The following is a 16,940-nucleotide window of genomic DNA, read 5'->3' as shown; positions in this document are numbered from 1 at the left end:
TTGAGAGCTCACACAAAGAATATATATCGTCACTGTCGGCTGTTTTCACTAGTTTAGTACATTTTATAGATGATAAATACAAAACGAACGGTTTTGGAGATACAAGGTTTCCACCCGCCAACGACGATATATTTTTACTTTGTAAAAGTGACGTGACGTGACGTGACATGTCTGTCTGTCTGTCTGTCTGTCTGTCTGTCTGTCTGTCTGTCTGTCTGTCTGTCTGACTGACTGACTGACTGACTGACTGACTGACTGACTGACTGAGAGAGACGGGCACATTGTGGGTCTGTCATGAACAGCGCGAGGCGTCACCTGGCTGGGACAGGCGCTGCAGCGACGCTTCGATGTCGTGGCAGTCCCTCTCTTGGGGCACGACGAAGTGGATGAGCTGGAAGTTCTTGCAGTGGATGACGAGTGGACATCCTGACGCCGAGACTGGCTGCCTCTCCACACTGGACACCAAGCTGTGAAGAACCTGCCCATAAAGAGACAACCAACACAAACTGTTTACTGAACATAACTCACCTTCTGAAAGGATAGCCAAGAAAAACTTTATAATGCATGTTTTTCCCCCCTCCCCTTAGTTTAAGGCAGTGCTTCTCAACCTTTTCAGGCCGTGACCCCCAAATTAATCACATTTTAACTGGGGACCCCCCACCTTGACTAGCACTAAGAGTTGAGGCATTACATTTTTATAACATAGTTCTGTTGTGAAAATAGCAGATCTACAAGCTCACAACGAGCATGTAGATCGGCTATTTTCACAATTCCTGCCTCTAATATTTGACAATTTGGCCAATGTATAATCTGTCATTTTAGAGGTATTTAAATTGTCACTTTAGAAATGTGCAGATACCCTTTACACTTAGACGTTATGTTGGTTTGTTTACTTTTGAGGGAGAAAACAATGTTGCACATTAAGTTACTTAGCTGGGGACCCCTCAAAATAATTTGAGGACCCCCTGGGGGTCCCGACCCACAGGTTGAGAACCACTGGTTTAAGGTAGGGCGTTCCAGGTGGTCCCCAGCTAAATGATGGAGAGTTAGTAACCAAAATGGACCCTTATAGATCTTTAACTCATCTGCATTACTTAATTCACAACAAGTCTACACAATTAGAAAACGTAGAAGAATTGTTATTTTGATCAACATTTGCCTTTTATCTCTCCTATACCACATCAATACAGCATGGAATTGAGGACAAAATCTTTTGGGTTTTGGGTCTGAGAGGCTAAATGTCATCAAATGGTGGTCCGTGGCTCAAATGCAGAATAAATAATGGACCTTGATCTTAAAGGACAACTTTGTTTTTTTACAACAAGGGTTCATATTTTAGATTGTAATTAGAGAAAAGAAAAAGTGAGTGTTAAACTGTTTTCATTTGCTTCGTTCTATTGTTTTATCGCGTTTACCGTGCTAAAATGTGGGGCATGCGTACACATGGGGGCATGTGTACAAGTGGCTAAGTATGTATTTTTAGACACAATAAGCCAGCAGTTTCTTTATTGCTATTTACTGTAACACTTCTAGCCCCCATAAGTCACATCCAACCATGAAAGGTTGCGTTGTATCTTGGGAATGGGCTTATTCTGTGTAAAATGGCATATTTAGTACCTGTACGCATGCCCCCAAACACTGAAATAAAAATCTCTAAAACAATCGAAAGAAGTAAATGAAATCATTTTAACACTCATCTTTTATATTCTTTAATTACAATCTAAAATATGAACCCTTGTTGTAAAAAACTAAAGTTGTCCTTAACACAACTAAGGTAGGGGATTGGGGTTGGGAGTTAGGGCTGGAGCCCGTCCGACAAATTGACATTGTAGCCAGTGGACAAGTTCCGACGCTGATCCCATTTCAGAGTGTCCTTAGTAGACCATCGATTACCGATGTTTTTGACTGGTGTTTTGTGGAAAAAAGTGCAACATTTTCTAAGTCTCTACTTAACAAGATTTAACTCATATAAGTAAACAAATACGTACAAATAAAGATACAGATAACTGATAGAGATAAAACAATTGAAAACAAGCCAATTTACAATTTAGGCTTTTAGCAGACGCTCTTGATCCAGAGCGACTTGCAATAAGCAGGAAATATATGTCAATACAATAAGCAGGATGATAAGCAAGATAAAACATCAATCTAGAAAACAATAACGTACTGTAGGTAGACCATGCACCTAATCAGTAAAAAACGTTTTGTAAAAAGCAAAAAAAAAATGCCAACTAGCTTTCATGTATGGTCATCGAGGGAAGGCGAGTGCTACGGTAAGTGCTATGGGCTTAGGTGGAGTCTGAAGAGGTGAGTCTTCAGTCCACGGCGGAAGCTAGGGAGTGAGTCTGTAGTTCTAAGTGCGACAGGGAGTTTATTCCACAGTTTGGGCCCGGGCCAGGAGGGCGAACTGTCTAGGCCGATTCCCCTGTTCCTGAGCGAGAGTGTCAGAGTGCGTGTGTGTGTGCGTGCCACGCGTTATGTTCTGCGTACCCAGGTCTCGTTGCGGCTCTCAGCAGAGCTGTGGTTCTCTACGTAGATGCTGTGTGTGGCGGTCAGGTACAAAGTCCCTACGCTGGACTTCCTGGGAGAAACCCTGTCCACCAGCTTCACATTCTCCACCTGAGAGAGAGAGAGAGAGAGAGAGAGACACATTTGATTGATTGATTGAAGACTTTATTAGAAGTTTGCATAGGAAAAGGTACAGTTTCATGACGGTACAGTTCACTGGTACAAGGTCTACTAAAAGGAGATCCATGAAAAGACTAAGCTTATTTCCACTGGAAACCATTGAAGTATCTCATATAACATTGAATGACAGACAAATAGAACACAGTACTATGCAGTAGATATGTAAAGAAAAACAAAATAGAAGACAGTAAGTCAAAACAAACAGTATATACAAAGAAGGGGCAGGGGAGGGTAGGGTTGGGCTAGATTCTTTTTTACCAGTTGCGAACGGCTGCTGCCTGTAAGTGGTTTTTCAGGGCAATTTTAAAGGATGCTAGTGATCCACACTCCTTTGTGGCCTTCGGTAAGGCTTTCCACATTTTGGTGGTATAGCAGAAAAAAGAGTTTGACCCTTTGTTGGTTTTGACTCTGGGTTGAAAGTGATCTGTGGCGCTGCCTCTGGTGTTGTAATTATGGACATCCTTAATGTTTATAAAGTATTTTGACAGGTACTTGGGTATCATAGTGGTGTAGTGTATCTTGTACACCAGGCCCATTGCAAGTTGCTGTACTCTGTCAACTACTCTGAGCCACCCCACTCTTAACTGGTGAGTAGCGGTGAGGTGAGTCTGATAGGGAAGTCTAAGCAGGACCCTAATTAGTTTATTTTGGGCTGTTTGTAGTTTAGTTTTCAGGGCTTGTGGGGCGTCACAATACCATACGTGGACTCCGTAGTCAAAGAGGGGCTGGATTATTGCACCAGCTATGGTCTTCAGTGTGTTGGAATTGACCATCGGGGCGATCCTCTGTAGGAAACGAGTTCGTTGGTTGATTTTATTTATTACTTTAGAAGTCATCTTTTCACTGGAAAGATTAGCTTCAAGGATACATCCTAAGTAAGAGATTTCGTTTTTTCGTGTTATGACCTTGTCACCCACTTTGATTGTGAAGTTATCAACTTTTTTGAGGTTATGATTTGATCCAAAGAGGATGGACTCTGTTTTACCCAGGTGAATTGATAATTTGTTGTCGTTAAGCCATGTGCAGATCTTACTTAGTTCAGAGTTAAGTGTCTTCTCAACCTGCAAGTGGTCCTTGCCCGAGACTAGGAGAGCCGAGTCATCCGCGAACAGGAACAGGTTGCAGTCACAAGCAGATGCCATGTCGTTCACGTATATTAGGAACAACAGAGGTCCCAGTATGCTACCTTGAGGAACACCACAGTTTACCGGGAGGGGGGGGGACAGGGTACCGTTAATCTCCACCACCTGTTCCCTCCCCACCAGGTAAGACTGCATCCACCTCACTGCTGCGCTGTCAAGACCGATGGCTTTTAGTTTCTCAATCAGAATAGAATGATTTACGGTGTCAAATGCCTTCTGGAGGTCCATCATGACCATGCCGCTATATTTGCCGTCATCCGCTTCGCGTTTGATTTGGTCAGTCAAATAGAGAAGGCATGTGTCAGTGGAATGAGATTTTCTGAATCCAGATTGGAACTCGTAAATCAGATTATTCTCATCGAGATATCTTGCTATCTGTTCGTAGACTATTTTCTCCATGACTTTGGATATGGAGCTAAGAATGGAAACGGGACGGTAGTTTCCAGGGTCTAGTTTGCTACCTTTTTTATGCAGGGGGGTTACTTTTGCTAGTTTGAAGTCCTGTGGGACATGACCCTGTTCGATGGAAAGGTTAATTATGTGGGTAATTATTGGAGCAATGGTGGCGGCTGAATCTCTGAGAAATCTAGCTGGAATTTTATCAAGGCCAGTGGCCTTGTGTTGAGGTAGGGCACTCAGTTTTTTAAACACTTCATCAGTTGTCACTGTGGCAAGTTTAAAACTGTCTTTTCTGACGCCCAGTTTATTGTAGAATTTCTTAACAAATTTTACACCATACCGCCCAGATGGGGCGACCAGTTTTTCAACCAGCGAACGGGCCACGGTGGTAAAGGTTTCGTTAAGATGGGTAGCCACTTCACATTTGTCAGAAATGAGAGCGGTGTCCGTTTTGATGTTTATGCTGTGGCCTATGGTTTTAGGTTTTAAGCCTAATGTGTTGTTAAGCAACTTCCATAGGTCTCGTGGTTTGTTTTTGAATTCGTCGATTTTTTCATCAATGTAGTTTTTTTGGGCGGCTCTAATATAGGCAGTTGTCTGGTTTCTAAGCTTCTTGCACTGAGCAGTAAGATGCTTGATTTGGATATTGAGGTCAGGGTTGAATTTTTTTTTAAGTTTTTTGCAGCACTTACGTTTTTCATCGTACTTTTTGTCTCTGAGTTTAGCTGATTCAGCAATATCTGAGTTATACCATGGCTCTTGGCGGGCTTTAACCCTGGTGGTATTCAAGGGGGCCACGATGTCTAGAGCATCGGTCAATTTGGTTTTAAAACCACACCATGCTCCTTCGACATTTGTACACTGCAGTTCAGAGGAAAAGTCTGTATTCGCTAGAGTGTTATTTAAAGCCTCACTGGAGTAGTTTTTGAGGCTTCTAGCTACAACTGTTTTGTGGCCACTAGCCTTGGGTTTGTGTATTTTACGCGTACAGTAGATCATGTAATGATCACTAAGACCGCATACAATAGCCCCGCTAGCGGTGACTTTTGATTTGTCTGTGGTTACGATGAGATCTATGAGGGTTTGGGAGTGCACACACACACACACACACACACACACACACACACACACACACACACACACAAACACACACACACAGTCAGGTGAGCAGATAAACAAACAGACAGACAGAGATAATTCAGTGATTATTCTTTTTAATTTCATGGTTTGTGGTTCCTGTGTAAATAAGCTGAAAAGCTACTAGGAACTCCTTTTTTTGTACCAGTGATTTGTACTGTCATGAAACTGTACTTTTTCCTGTGCAACCTTCTAATAAATTCTTCAAATCAATCAAAAATGGACCCCCAGTGATGTATGCATCATTCAGACCACAGGGCCCCCCACAGGACCCCCCATGCCATGCAGGGCCATTTCCATTTGTGTTGTTGTTGGGACCCCTTCTTCACCTCGATCATGATCTCTAGACAGTACAGTAAAATCCAATAGGCTGTATCTCTCTGAGAGTGTACAAAATGGAACGAATTATAACAGGGTCCATTTGGTTACAGTTAGAGACAGTCACACACAGTTACAGACCCGAAAAGGGGTCCGTCCATCCATTCATTTGGACCGCTTCAAAGCGGCGATTATTTACTTAATTCTACTCCCTCGTACGAGCGGTGTCGCGGATAAATCATTCTTAAACGAACACACATCGCTCAGAACGAGGAACTAGATCGCCTACGTGGCCATGGCTACACGCCCAGATTTTAACCACAATCACAACAGAGTAGAAGGCTATTAATTTATATAAAATATAACGTATTTTGCATAAAAAACGATCAAAATGTAGTCATTATAAAATGTAATCACAGTTACCTTCGGGATGCGGATGTGCTCCATCTCCAGATGAAATCAGAAAATCCCCTTTCTTTTACGGTTTTGTTTTAATCTCTCTGTAATCAAGCAGCGTTCATTAGATGTTATCCTCTATGTGCGGTAGTGCTGATAGGTGCATGGTTATTATAAGGCCTGTTAGATCATAATAAACAGATGTTTTGTTATTCCTGCGGTGAATCGCAGGTCGTGATAATAATGTTTATTCCTGGGCCCCGTCTCTCTACCATGCATGCAACCTGGCTGCGTTTCATGGTCCTAGAGCCCGTTGTGTTGCTGCCTGGCTGCCATTGTCACGTGACACGCTGGAGGGAGAAGAGTGGGCACTGGGGAAAAGTGGGCAGTGCTGCATGGGTATTGGTTGGGCATCTAAGAATTAGGGTTAGGGTTATTTTATTGATGTATTTATTATTGTTTTACAAAATGTATAAAATAATGAAAATTAAAAAGTAACAAGAATTTGGAAACGGTCTGAAGTCATAAAATTAGGCTACATGATTTGAGCATTACAAGATCTAAATTTAGACCTACCTTTAAATTTTTAGTTGTGTGCCCATAATGACTTGATTGTCACCACATGTATAGCAATTGTAGAAATATCCCCTTTTCTTGCTTGTTGTTTTACATTTGGGGAAAAATAAAAATAGACATTTTAACATTGAGGTGCCCACCCACAATGTTTAGGTGCCCGCCATTCTTCCTTGCCTGGCGTTGCCAGCCTCTACCACTACCGCCAGGGGGTGTTGTTGTGTTCAGTCTGGTTTATTAACCAGGCAACATTCTCCCAGTATAGCTAGATACCTCTCAGACTAGATACCTCTCAAGGTGCCCACTCTGCCAGGTGCCCACATGTCCCTAGTACCCAGATGGCTTTGGTGGCCAGTTGTCCAGTTGTTACACACAGTTACAGACAAGATCTAAATGTAGGCCTACCTTTCAACATTGTGTTTATGCCCATGACTGGATTTCCACCATAGCAATTGTAGAAATAAAATAGGTTGTCACTGAGAAGACCTGTCACTTACATACAGTCAGGGGCGTCACACCAAATTCTGTTAACTGAATGTTAACTATTGAAAAATAGCAGATATACAAGCTCACAGCGCAGCACCGAGTGCCGCGCTGCGAGCTTGTAGATCTGCTATTTCCATGTCAGTGATGCTCAAACCTTTTCACGTGAAGGACCCCCCATCTCAAAATATTTTGTTCCAGGGACCCCCCAGGAGCAAACTTTGAGGTACAAATGTTCACTTAAAAAATACATATATTCAAAGATTTGCGCACATTTTCACGACTTTTCAAAAATAGCAGATCTACAAGCTTGCAGCGTGGCACTCGGTGCCGCGCTGTGAGCTTGTATATCTGCTATTTTTCAATAGCTAAAGTTACTAGGGCCCCTCCACCTTGGGCCCTAGTAACTCAGTCCCACTTTCCTACCCCTTGTGACACCCCTGCATACAGTCATGTTATATTAGACCATACATGGGCAACTGGGCAACCTTCACTTAATGCAGCCCACAGGTTAATATCAGAATACTCATATACTATTGATAATACTGATATAGTATTGATATCAACTGTTACAATTCCAAACATGCAAACATGACCCGCTTTAAATACTTACAGACAGTCTATATCAGTAGCTTAATGACTAGTATTATTTTCTTTTTATGTCCGATGTATTTGTATTTATGTTCATAAAGTTAACTTAAAGGGATATTCCACTTTCAACAGGGAGCAGTGGAAGGGCCTCTCTCCACATACACACCCATTGTAACACTCCATTTTAACCATGATAGATTTATTAAAAACACCCATTATTTTTTTCTGGTGACTCATACTACCCTCCTAATACGTGAGCAGGCCGTGTTTTATCCATAACTTTCTTCATTTATTTTTAATAACCAGTAAGACTACGGTCACTTATCTCCACAAATAGGGCAAAAATGTGTTTTTCCAAAATCTTCCTGATCCATGTTGATGACATGAGTGTAGACATGCTGTGTAGTGATTTTCGTGATTTTAGGGCAAAATCTGTAGGAGCAGTGTCCAAAAATGTGTTTTTAAAAATCGGCCTGAAGGTGGCGCTATATGGGACAGATTCATGTTGATGGGATGAGTGTAGACATACTGTGTAGCGATTTGCGTGATTTTAGGGCAAAAACTGTAGGAGCAGTGTCCAAAAATGTGTTTTAAAAATCGGCCTGAAGGTGGCGCTAGAAGAGGGCCATGTGAGAAATGAGGGGTGGGGTCTCCGCGTTGCCTTGGCGGACGAATAGGTACCGGCCCCGGCTCTCCCTGGTCCCCAGGAATTCCCCGTGAGCAGCCCCGTTGGGGTGGTCATTTTTGCACATTTGGTCATTTTTTACACCTGGGGGTCCCCCAGAAGCTCCGGGGGTCCATGGAGGTTGTAGTTTGGCAGGTAAGGAGTGTGTGTGCAAAATTTGGCATGGATGGGGGCAAGGGTTGTGGAGATATGAGCAGGGCAAAAGTGTGACGTGTGACGTGTGACGGACGGAGAGACAGACAGACAGACAGACAGACAGCCGGTGGAGGTTTTGGTAGTAAATGCGACCTACGGTCGCAATAATTTAGGAAAATGGAAACAATGAAATACAAAGAAATAATTATTAAAAATAAATGAAAAAAGTTATTGGAAAAACACGGCCTGCTCACGTATTAGGAGGGTAGTATGAGACACCAAAAAAAATGGGTGTTTTTAATGAATCTATCATGGTTAAAATGGAGTTTGACGTTACAATGGGTGTGAGTGGGGAGAGGCCCTGGGCCTGGAGGGCCTGGTAACATTTACATCAAATATCTAAATATTCAATCAAGCAAATTAAAAACTGTTCAGGGTGTTCATAAAAGCCTGATTACAGTAGATGATAAAATTACCAAAAGTTTTTTTGAAAGTGAAATATCCCTTTAAGTACTTTATATCTAAATTCATTTGAAATTAAATTAAAATGTTACTTTTCATTATTCCAATGAAAAAAACAACAAATAATTCACGATTCCAATGAAGAAATAGCAAAAATAGCAGATCTACAAGCTCAAAACGCAACGCACTGCAGTGTGACAGAATGACGAAGTAGAGCATTGATTACGAAATAAGTTAAAATGCGGAGTTAAAAGGCTTCTACCCGTACAATGTGTCCCCTCTGGCGTGAGTGTGGAAATATAGTGTCCCTCTCTATCATCAAAGTGTCCCACCCCTGATATAGGCTATATGCAATTACTTCAGGGTGGCTAACAACATAATTTAAGCTTAATGCTTGAGACTCCTCATGCCCATTTCTCCAGTGCCTAGCTAGTGCCCAGTTCAATCCATGTGTCAATGTGTTGTGCATTAAAACAAATAAAACTAAAATAAATCATTGCCATCGTCATTATATCATTTTATTTATTTAAGCAGGTAAAAGTCTCATTTAAGATTAAAATCTATTTTCCAACCTGTTCCAAAGTGAGCAGCATGAACATTTGTTACAAAAATAAATAAAACAACAAAGGCCGTTCAACCTTTTAAAAGTATATCTGGCTAATAATCCTTGGAATATATGACTTAATACATTATAATTGCCCTCTCTAACTAAAATTCAAAACAGCTTCAAAGTTTTATTTATTTGAAAATAAGAATTCATCTTTCACTCAAGCCTGCAGCCAGTTGATGATGTCATTTATCCAGGTGTGATGCAGCCTTATGGAATCTATGGATACAAATAAAAATCACACTTGTGTGAATTGAGCGGTGGAGGCTGCGTGCATGTGTGTGTGTGCGTGTGTGCGTGTGTGCGTGCGTGCGTGCGTGCGTGCGTGCGTGTGTGTGTTTGTTTGTGAATGTGAGTGTGAGTGTGCCTGGCCTGAAAATCAGTGGCCCTCCCTTAACATGTGTGGTCAGAAAAGGTACTCTTGGCTTGAATCAAGCTTCTCTGTGTAAGTCCAATGGTTTCATGCCTCTTCCAAGCCTCTTGGCTTGAATCAAGCTTGATACAAGCCAAAAGGCTTGGAAGAGGCATGAAACCATCCATAGAGAATGAATTGGATGACAACCTCCCTCCCTCATTCTCAAAGGACAAGGAGATGGTATATCACCCTTTATATATCTGCCCAGTGTGATTGGGCCTAGTGTGAACGCAGCATAAGATTTCATCATAGTCTCCTGCTTCTCCCTCACACATCCAACAGCTGCAATATGTGGGGTTTGGGGGGGGAGGGGGGTTACTACTGGAGATAAAACCTTCAGCCCCCCCACTGAAGCTGCTGCCAAACGCAAGACCACAACAAATAAGTTAATCCTCTTCACTCCAGGGTTAATTTCATCACTATGACGAAAGATGTCGTCGAATACCTATTTTCACTGACCAAATTAAATGAAAACTAAAACTAAGACTACATATGATAATTTCATCAAACAATTACAACTAGACTGAAATGCAATCTGCAAAAGGTTAAATAATAGGATACTTTTTGTGTAGCCTATTGCAAAGTTATTTGGGTGCTTAAAGCCTTTTAGCATGTTTTATTCTTAGAATAATTGTATTAATCAACGTTATTATACATTGTAAAAGTTACAAGTTTGGTAATCTTAGGACAAATTGCTCAATTATCGTTTTAATTCTTAATTTTAGAATAACAGAGAAACTACAACAAAACATGGCCTAACATGCCCCCCCCCACCCCCACACCCCCCCACCACACACACACACACACACACACACACACACACACACACACACACACACACACACACACACACACACACACACACACACACACACACACACACACACACACACACACACACACACACACACACACACACACACACACACACACACACACACACACACACACACACACACACACACACACACACACACACACACACACACACACACACAGAGAGAGATCTGTTGGGTGCAAGCAACATAGACTTGGAATGTTCTTAATAGGCTTCATTCTGCCTATAGAATGTAAGTGTATAGTAGGTTGCAGGTTATTGTCATGCAGGCTGTGCAGCCATGATGTGTCTATAGGGATTTACAGCAGTGTCAACTGTTCCTCATTCTGCTGGGGACCCCCTGGAACCCCCCCGAGGACCCCATGCATGCAGGGGGCCCACAGAAACCATCTTCGAGAAGAATGTTGGCAAGAAGAACCAACAGGTTCCGTTTGTACAGTTACAGACCCATAAGGGTCCATTTGGCATCATATATGATCCATTTCATATGATCAGTAATTTAGCTAGAGAACCCCCCAAGGACCCCTGGAGTCCAGACCCCACTTTAAACACCAGTCCATTAAACGGTTGAATGGCCAATAGCCTCTGCCCCTCCAAAAAACAAAAAGGCGGTCAAATTACAATGAGATTTAGAGCACAGCAATAAATGATTATTATTTTATCTGCTGCACAGCACACTCGAAAATATAAGAATCTGGTGGTGCGGGAACCACGGCCAATAAAAGTGTTCAGTTAAACTAAGCAGAAGTGATTGACTTACTGATGCTTGAGAACACGCACGCACGCACGCACGCACGCACGCGCGCGCACACGCACACACACACACACACACACACACACACACACACACACACACATGAACGCACGATAAACTAAACAGCCTGAACTAACTGCCAATGAGCAAACATTGGGTTAAACACATCAGGCTCCAAAAGTAGATATATTAGTGCATTATCGTGTACTACAGTCTGACCTTATGTAGTCTAGCCTTAGGCCTTATGCAGGCCTTATGATGGAAAATAAATAAATAGTCGACTTTTTTCACTGTCAAAAATGAGAACTAGACCAAAATTTTATGGAGGGACTAGTGGAGAAGAGGTCCAGTAGAATAAGACAAGTCTTTTTATGTTTAGTTGTGCCCGGGTGAAGCAGCGGCTATTTTCAGCCTGGAACCAAGTTTAAAATCAACCATTACGGCGCCATCAAGGCCTGCCGGATAAACATTCTGTAGACAAAATCAACTGTAGATTTAATTAAAATATAACTAAAACTAAATGGAATTTTATTCAAAAGACTATGACTAAATGACTAAATCAAAATTTGCTGTCAAAGTTAACACTGATATGCAGGCCTTATAGGCCTTTCGCAGGAATGACTGACATCCGTGAATCTAATCGTTTGAAAACTCCAATCCTGACACGCCGACTCAGTACAGCATATAAATCATGATGACTTACGATGTCCTATGTAAACTAAAATACAGGTATTTCATTTCACAGGATTTTGAGCTAGGCATTGCAATGCAGTTTTGTAATAAGGTGTAAACATGACTATTGTTGGGGTCAAAAGAGGGGACGTGACCGTACCTGTCGTACCGGGAGAGGCAGGGGCGTCACACCAAATTCTGGGCCCTGGGTACAAGGATTCACTGTGGGCCCCCCATGAATGTTAACTTTTGAAAAATAGCAGATATACAAGCTCACAGCGCGGCACCGAGTGCCGCGCTGCAAGCTTGTAGATCTGCTATTTTTGAAAAATTGTGAAAATGTGTGCAAGAAACCCATGTTTCCATGTCAGTGATGCTCAAACCTTTTCATGTGAAGGACCCCCAAAATGATATGAATTTGGCCACGGACCCCCCATCTCAAAATATCTAGTTCCAGGGACTACCCCGGAAGCAAAATTTGAGTTACAAATGTTCGCTTAAAAAATACATATTCAAAGATTTGCACACATTTTCACGACTTTACAAAAATAGCAGATCTACAAGCTTGCAGCGCGGCACTCGGTGCCGCGCTGTGAGCTTGTATATCTGCTATTTTTCAATAGCTAAAGTTACTAGGGCCCCTCCACCTTGGGCCCTAGTAACTCAGTCCTACTTTCCTCCCCCTTGTGACGCCCCTGGGGAGAGGGTTCGATTAGCAGGGGTCGTAAACTGGTGTAAATGCACTGACGCGTGTCTCCCCACCCTGAAGAGAGATGATCTCTGACAAACATGACCTACTTTCTACCTGGCATGCAGTAGGACTGCAGGTTATCCTCTGCACTGACAGCTATTAAGGCAGAACACATATTACCCAATATTACCCAATATTATATAACTGACCTATTTAACACACTAATTATGTAATTTACATCAATGTGATTTTGCATTACTTAATGTACAGTACTTGTATGTGATTTACCATTAAAATATCTGATCTCCAAGCTCACAGGCTAGCGCCTAGCAATGTTAGCATGTATATGTAGCTATTTTCAAAATGTTTGCCCTTCTTAGGTCATCTTTGACAATTTGGACAATGTTTGACCAGAACTGTCATATCTTGACAGTATCCGTCTGGACGGGTGACACCCGACAATGTGGTTCCCCTGACACATCACTGTGACATCACAGGTGACATCATGGTGATGTCAGATACTCAAAGCAGGGATCTCCTTATGGGCATAACCAGGTGACATCACAGTGGTGCGGCTGGTTCAGACAGGGATCTCCACATATGGGCATAAAAGGAACTGTATGTTGTGATGTCATGGGAACCACTCTAACGGAAACCCTTTTTATGCCCATATATGGAGATCCCTGATGTCATCAATATTAAGCCCATATCTAACAGGACTTCATATGGGAATGCCCATATATGGAAGAAGACGGCCCATATCTGTGTGGCTGGTTCAGACAGGGATTCTCCATGTATGGGCATAAAAGGGATTGTATGTATGATGTCAGATGTGATAGACGTCATAGGAGTTTAAAATAACAAATAACTGAGTAAGCATGTTTGGGGTCTCACATCATATCTCCATATACAGTACATGGATCTCCATATATGGGTACCAGGAGTCTCCATATACAGTATGGGTCCGATATACATCACTGGTCCGATATACATCACTGGCCAGACGGCCAAGACATGGCGCGGGGCGAGGTTGCTTGTCGCCCTGAGGTGTCTTACTAGTAGAATAGTTTGTTGATTACTTGACGGAATGACATTTTTAATATTTTTTTTTTCAGAGGTGTTAAAAAGGGCAAATACATACGAGTTTGGGGGTGTTAAAAAGGGCAAATACATACGAGTTTGGGGGTCCTTGACATGAAAATGTTTGAGAACCACTATACTGTAAATAAATAGTAAATACTGTACTGTCGGCTACGCGGTCATCTGGGGTGAAGCACATTATGGAGTGGACCCATTAGCCACAACGTGAAGCTTAATCTCTTTTGGAATTCATTTTTGGAAGTCATGTGTCCCACGGGGAACGACCCAACGTGACAAACTGTCGACCCACAGCCCAAAGAATGCAGTTATCTGCGGCCAGCTAGCCTGAAAACACACAATGACAGATATATCTTTCTCTCTGCTATATTTTCAGACCCACGTGCAATTTTAGGTCTTATATATACTGGTGTGGTTGTTTTTCTGTTTGTTTGTTGTCGTTTTATTGTTTTTTTTCTTCTCCGAACAGCAAAATTGTGGGTGGTAATTTATTTCTTGCTCAGACCGTTATCATCTATATCCACTTATCCAGGCAGTTTCACATTCAATTACACTTTTTGCAGTGTGTGGAGAAGTAAGTTCAGTAAGAGTTCATGCACATATGGGCCTCTTCTGCGGCCACACTAGCTGAGCTCCCAAACCTTTTAGGCAGTGAAAATAATCATATTTGAACTGGGACCCCCACCCCCCACCCTGACAAGCACTTAGTTGGAATTGTAGGAATTACATTTAATTTGACTCGATTCTACAGATAAATATTATGAAAATAGCTGAACTACAAATAACAAGGCGTCGACCATCTTCACAAGGTTTATCTGTTTCTTAGGTGATATTTGACATGGTTTTAAAAAGGTCTTAGAAGTTATTGAATTGTCACTTTAGAAATATGTATACACTTATACTTTATGTTGGCTTTGTTTACTGTTGAGTGAGAAAACAATGTTGCACATTAAGCTACTCATCTGGGGACACCCCCAAAATAATTTGGGGGTGTCTGGCCCAAACCTCTATTGCAGGGGTGGGCAACTTTGATGATGGCGAGGGCCACTATATTTCCACCTTCACTCCAGCGGGCCACATTACATATTGTTACGTCCTACTTTGTCATTCTAGAATCTCATACAAAAGAAGCAAAAATAGCAGATCTTCAAGCTCAAAACGCATTGCGCTGCGATGCGTTTTGAGCTTGTAGATCGGCTATTTTTGCTTCTTTTGAATTGGAATCCTGAATAATCTTTTGTTGTTTTTTTATCTAATTTCAAATGCATTTAATTATATACTCATGTTAACTTTATGAACCTAAATACAAATACATTGGACATAAAAAAAATACATTTTAATACTACTATACTGGTCATTAAGCTCTAATATTGACTGACGGAATTAAAGCAGGTCATGTTTGGAATTGTAACAGCTGAAATCAGTAATATATCAGTATTCCGGTATTAACCTGCAGGCCGAATTAAGTGAATGCTGTATGCTCCATTGGGTCTTGAGCTAAAGCGTTTGGGAACCACTGCATTGCACTGTACAGTATGTGTATTCATCCAGTATTATGCATAGGCTTCTGGATAAACTCATGTCAGTAAAATGCAAATCTACTACACAGAGAAGAGACAGGAAATGACTTTTTGATATACCTGGGAGGGACGGGCCTCTGATGAGGTCTTCGTCCGCAGAGAACACGTCTCACAAGTTCATAAAAACAGAATTACATGAAGTTAAGAACAGACGATGTCTGGAGGCTGCAAGCGCCCATGCAGACTGACCTCAAAATCTAATAACGTGGAGGATTTGTGCCGTTATACATTACATTTAAGAGGCGCGTTTCAGCGTTTAAAAGCCTCGGATCATCGGGGAAAGGGCCTTCTCCTGAACAAATGCATTCGTTCTGAAACCACGTTGGATTTCATTTCAATATAGTAGTTAATGAATTTGATTCCAAGTTGATTCCATTCATGCATTTCTTCTGGGTGGGCAGACAGAAAGCGTCTCAGGCGGTATAGAGCTGCTGCTTGGGAACCAGAAGAACCCTGGTTCGAGTCCAGGGACGTGCTGGCCATTGGGAAAAGCGGGACAACTCCCGAACGGCCGGTTCATTCCCGGCCGGTCCAATTCCCGGCTAGCCATTAGGAAAAAAATCAAAATTAAATGTCGGCCTTCGTTCCATTTTGGGCGACCAACAAATTAAATCGTCACTGTCGGGCAGAAACCTCGTATCTCCAAGTTTTGTACATTTCTTCGCAAAGCAAAGCCCTGCTTCATCATACAAGTCCGTCGCACAACAGTCGTCGTGAAAACAGCAGATCTACAAGCACACAACGCCTCGCACCGCGAGGCGTTGTGTGCTTGTAGATCGTCTGTTTTCACTAGTTTAAATCATTTTTAAAATTATAAATACAAAACAAACGGTTTTTGATCATACAAGGTTTCCACCCGACAACGACGAAATATAACTCATGTAATTGGCCCACTGGCTTGTCACTTGTCATGATCTGAAATGGCAAATCTTTGAGTAGCAGCAGCGCAATAGAGAGAGACTCTCTCTATAGCGCGCAATGACGGCCTCTCCAACTCTTTTTCCCGGGCTGAATCAGGGGCCCAGCATGTCCCTGTTCGAGTCGTGGCTCAGAGTGTCCTTGAGCAAGACACTGAACCCCCATATCGGGGCGGCTGTGGCTCAGGAGGTAGAGCAGGTCATCCAATGATCCGTGGGTTGGCGGTTCGAATCCCGGTCCCTCCTGCATGTCCACATGTTGGGCAAGACACTGACTGAACCACACATTGCCTCCAATGAGTCGGTTGGTGTCAGCTTGCCACCATTGGTGTGCGAATATGGGAAGTGCTGGCGTCGAC

General features: G+C 42.3%; 1 protein-coding gene and 1 long non-coding RNA gene across 3 annotated transcripts in view; one reads left to right on the top strand and one right to left on the bottom strand.

Annotated features, from left to right (window-relative positions):
* mtmr7a (myotubularin related protein 7a) overlaps positions 1 to 16,304 on the bottom strand; it is a 44,662-nt gene extending 28,358 nt beyond the window's left edge. Inside the window, exons 1-4 of one of the 2 annotated variants that reach the window (XM_080746326.1) lie at positions 15,725 to 16,304; positions 6,108 to 6,184; positions 2,491 to 2,619; positions 316 to 478 (exon numbers count right to left, since the gene is read on the bottom strand). In XM_080746326.1, the coding sequence (XP_080602452.1) occupies positions 316 to 478; positions 2,491 to 2,619; positions 6,108 to 6,131 (316 nt within the window). In that variant the 5' untranslated portion in view covers positions 6,132 to 6,184; positions 15,725 to 16,304. Of the gene's footprint in view, positions 1 to 315; positions 479 to 2,490; positions 2,620 to 6,107; positions 7,048 to 15,724 lie in introns of those variants that run through there. The other variant, XM_080746325.1, reaches the window with a different exon arrangement.
* LOC308301613 overlaps positions 1 to 16,940 on the top strand; it is a 418,458-nt gene that overhangs the window by 356,768 nt on the left and 44,750 nt on the right. The window lies entirely within an intron of this gene.

This window comes from Nannobrachium achirus (genome assembly GCF_963921795.1).
Source record: "Nannobrachium achirus genome assembly, chromosome: 17".
Taxonomy (NCBI): Eukaryota; Metazoa; Chordata; class Actinopteri; order Myctophiformes; family Myctophidae; genus Nannobrachium; species Nannobrachium achirus.
The sequence above is the reverse complement of the archived record's forward strand: the minus strand, read 5'-3'. Positions and strand labels throughout refer to the sequence as shown.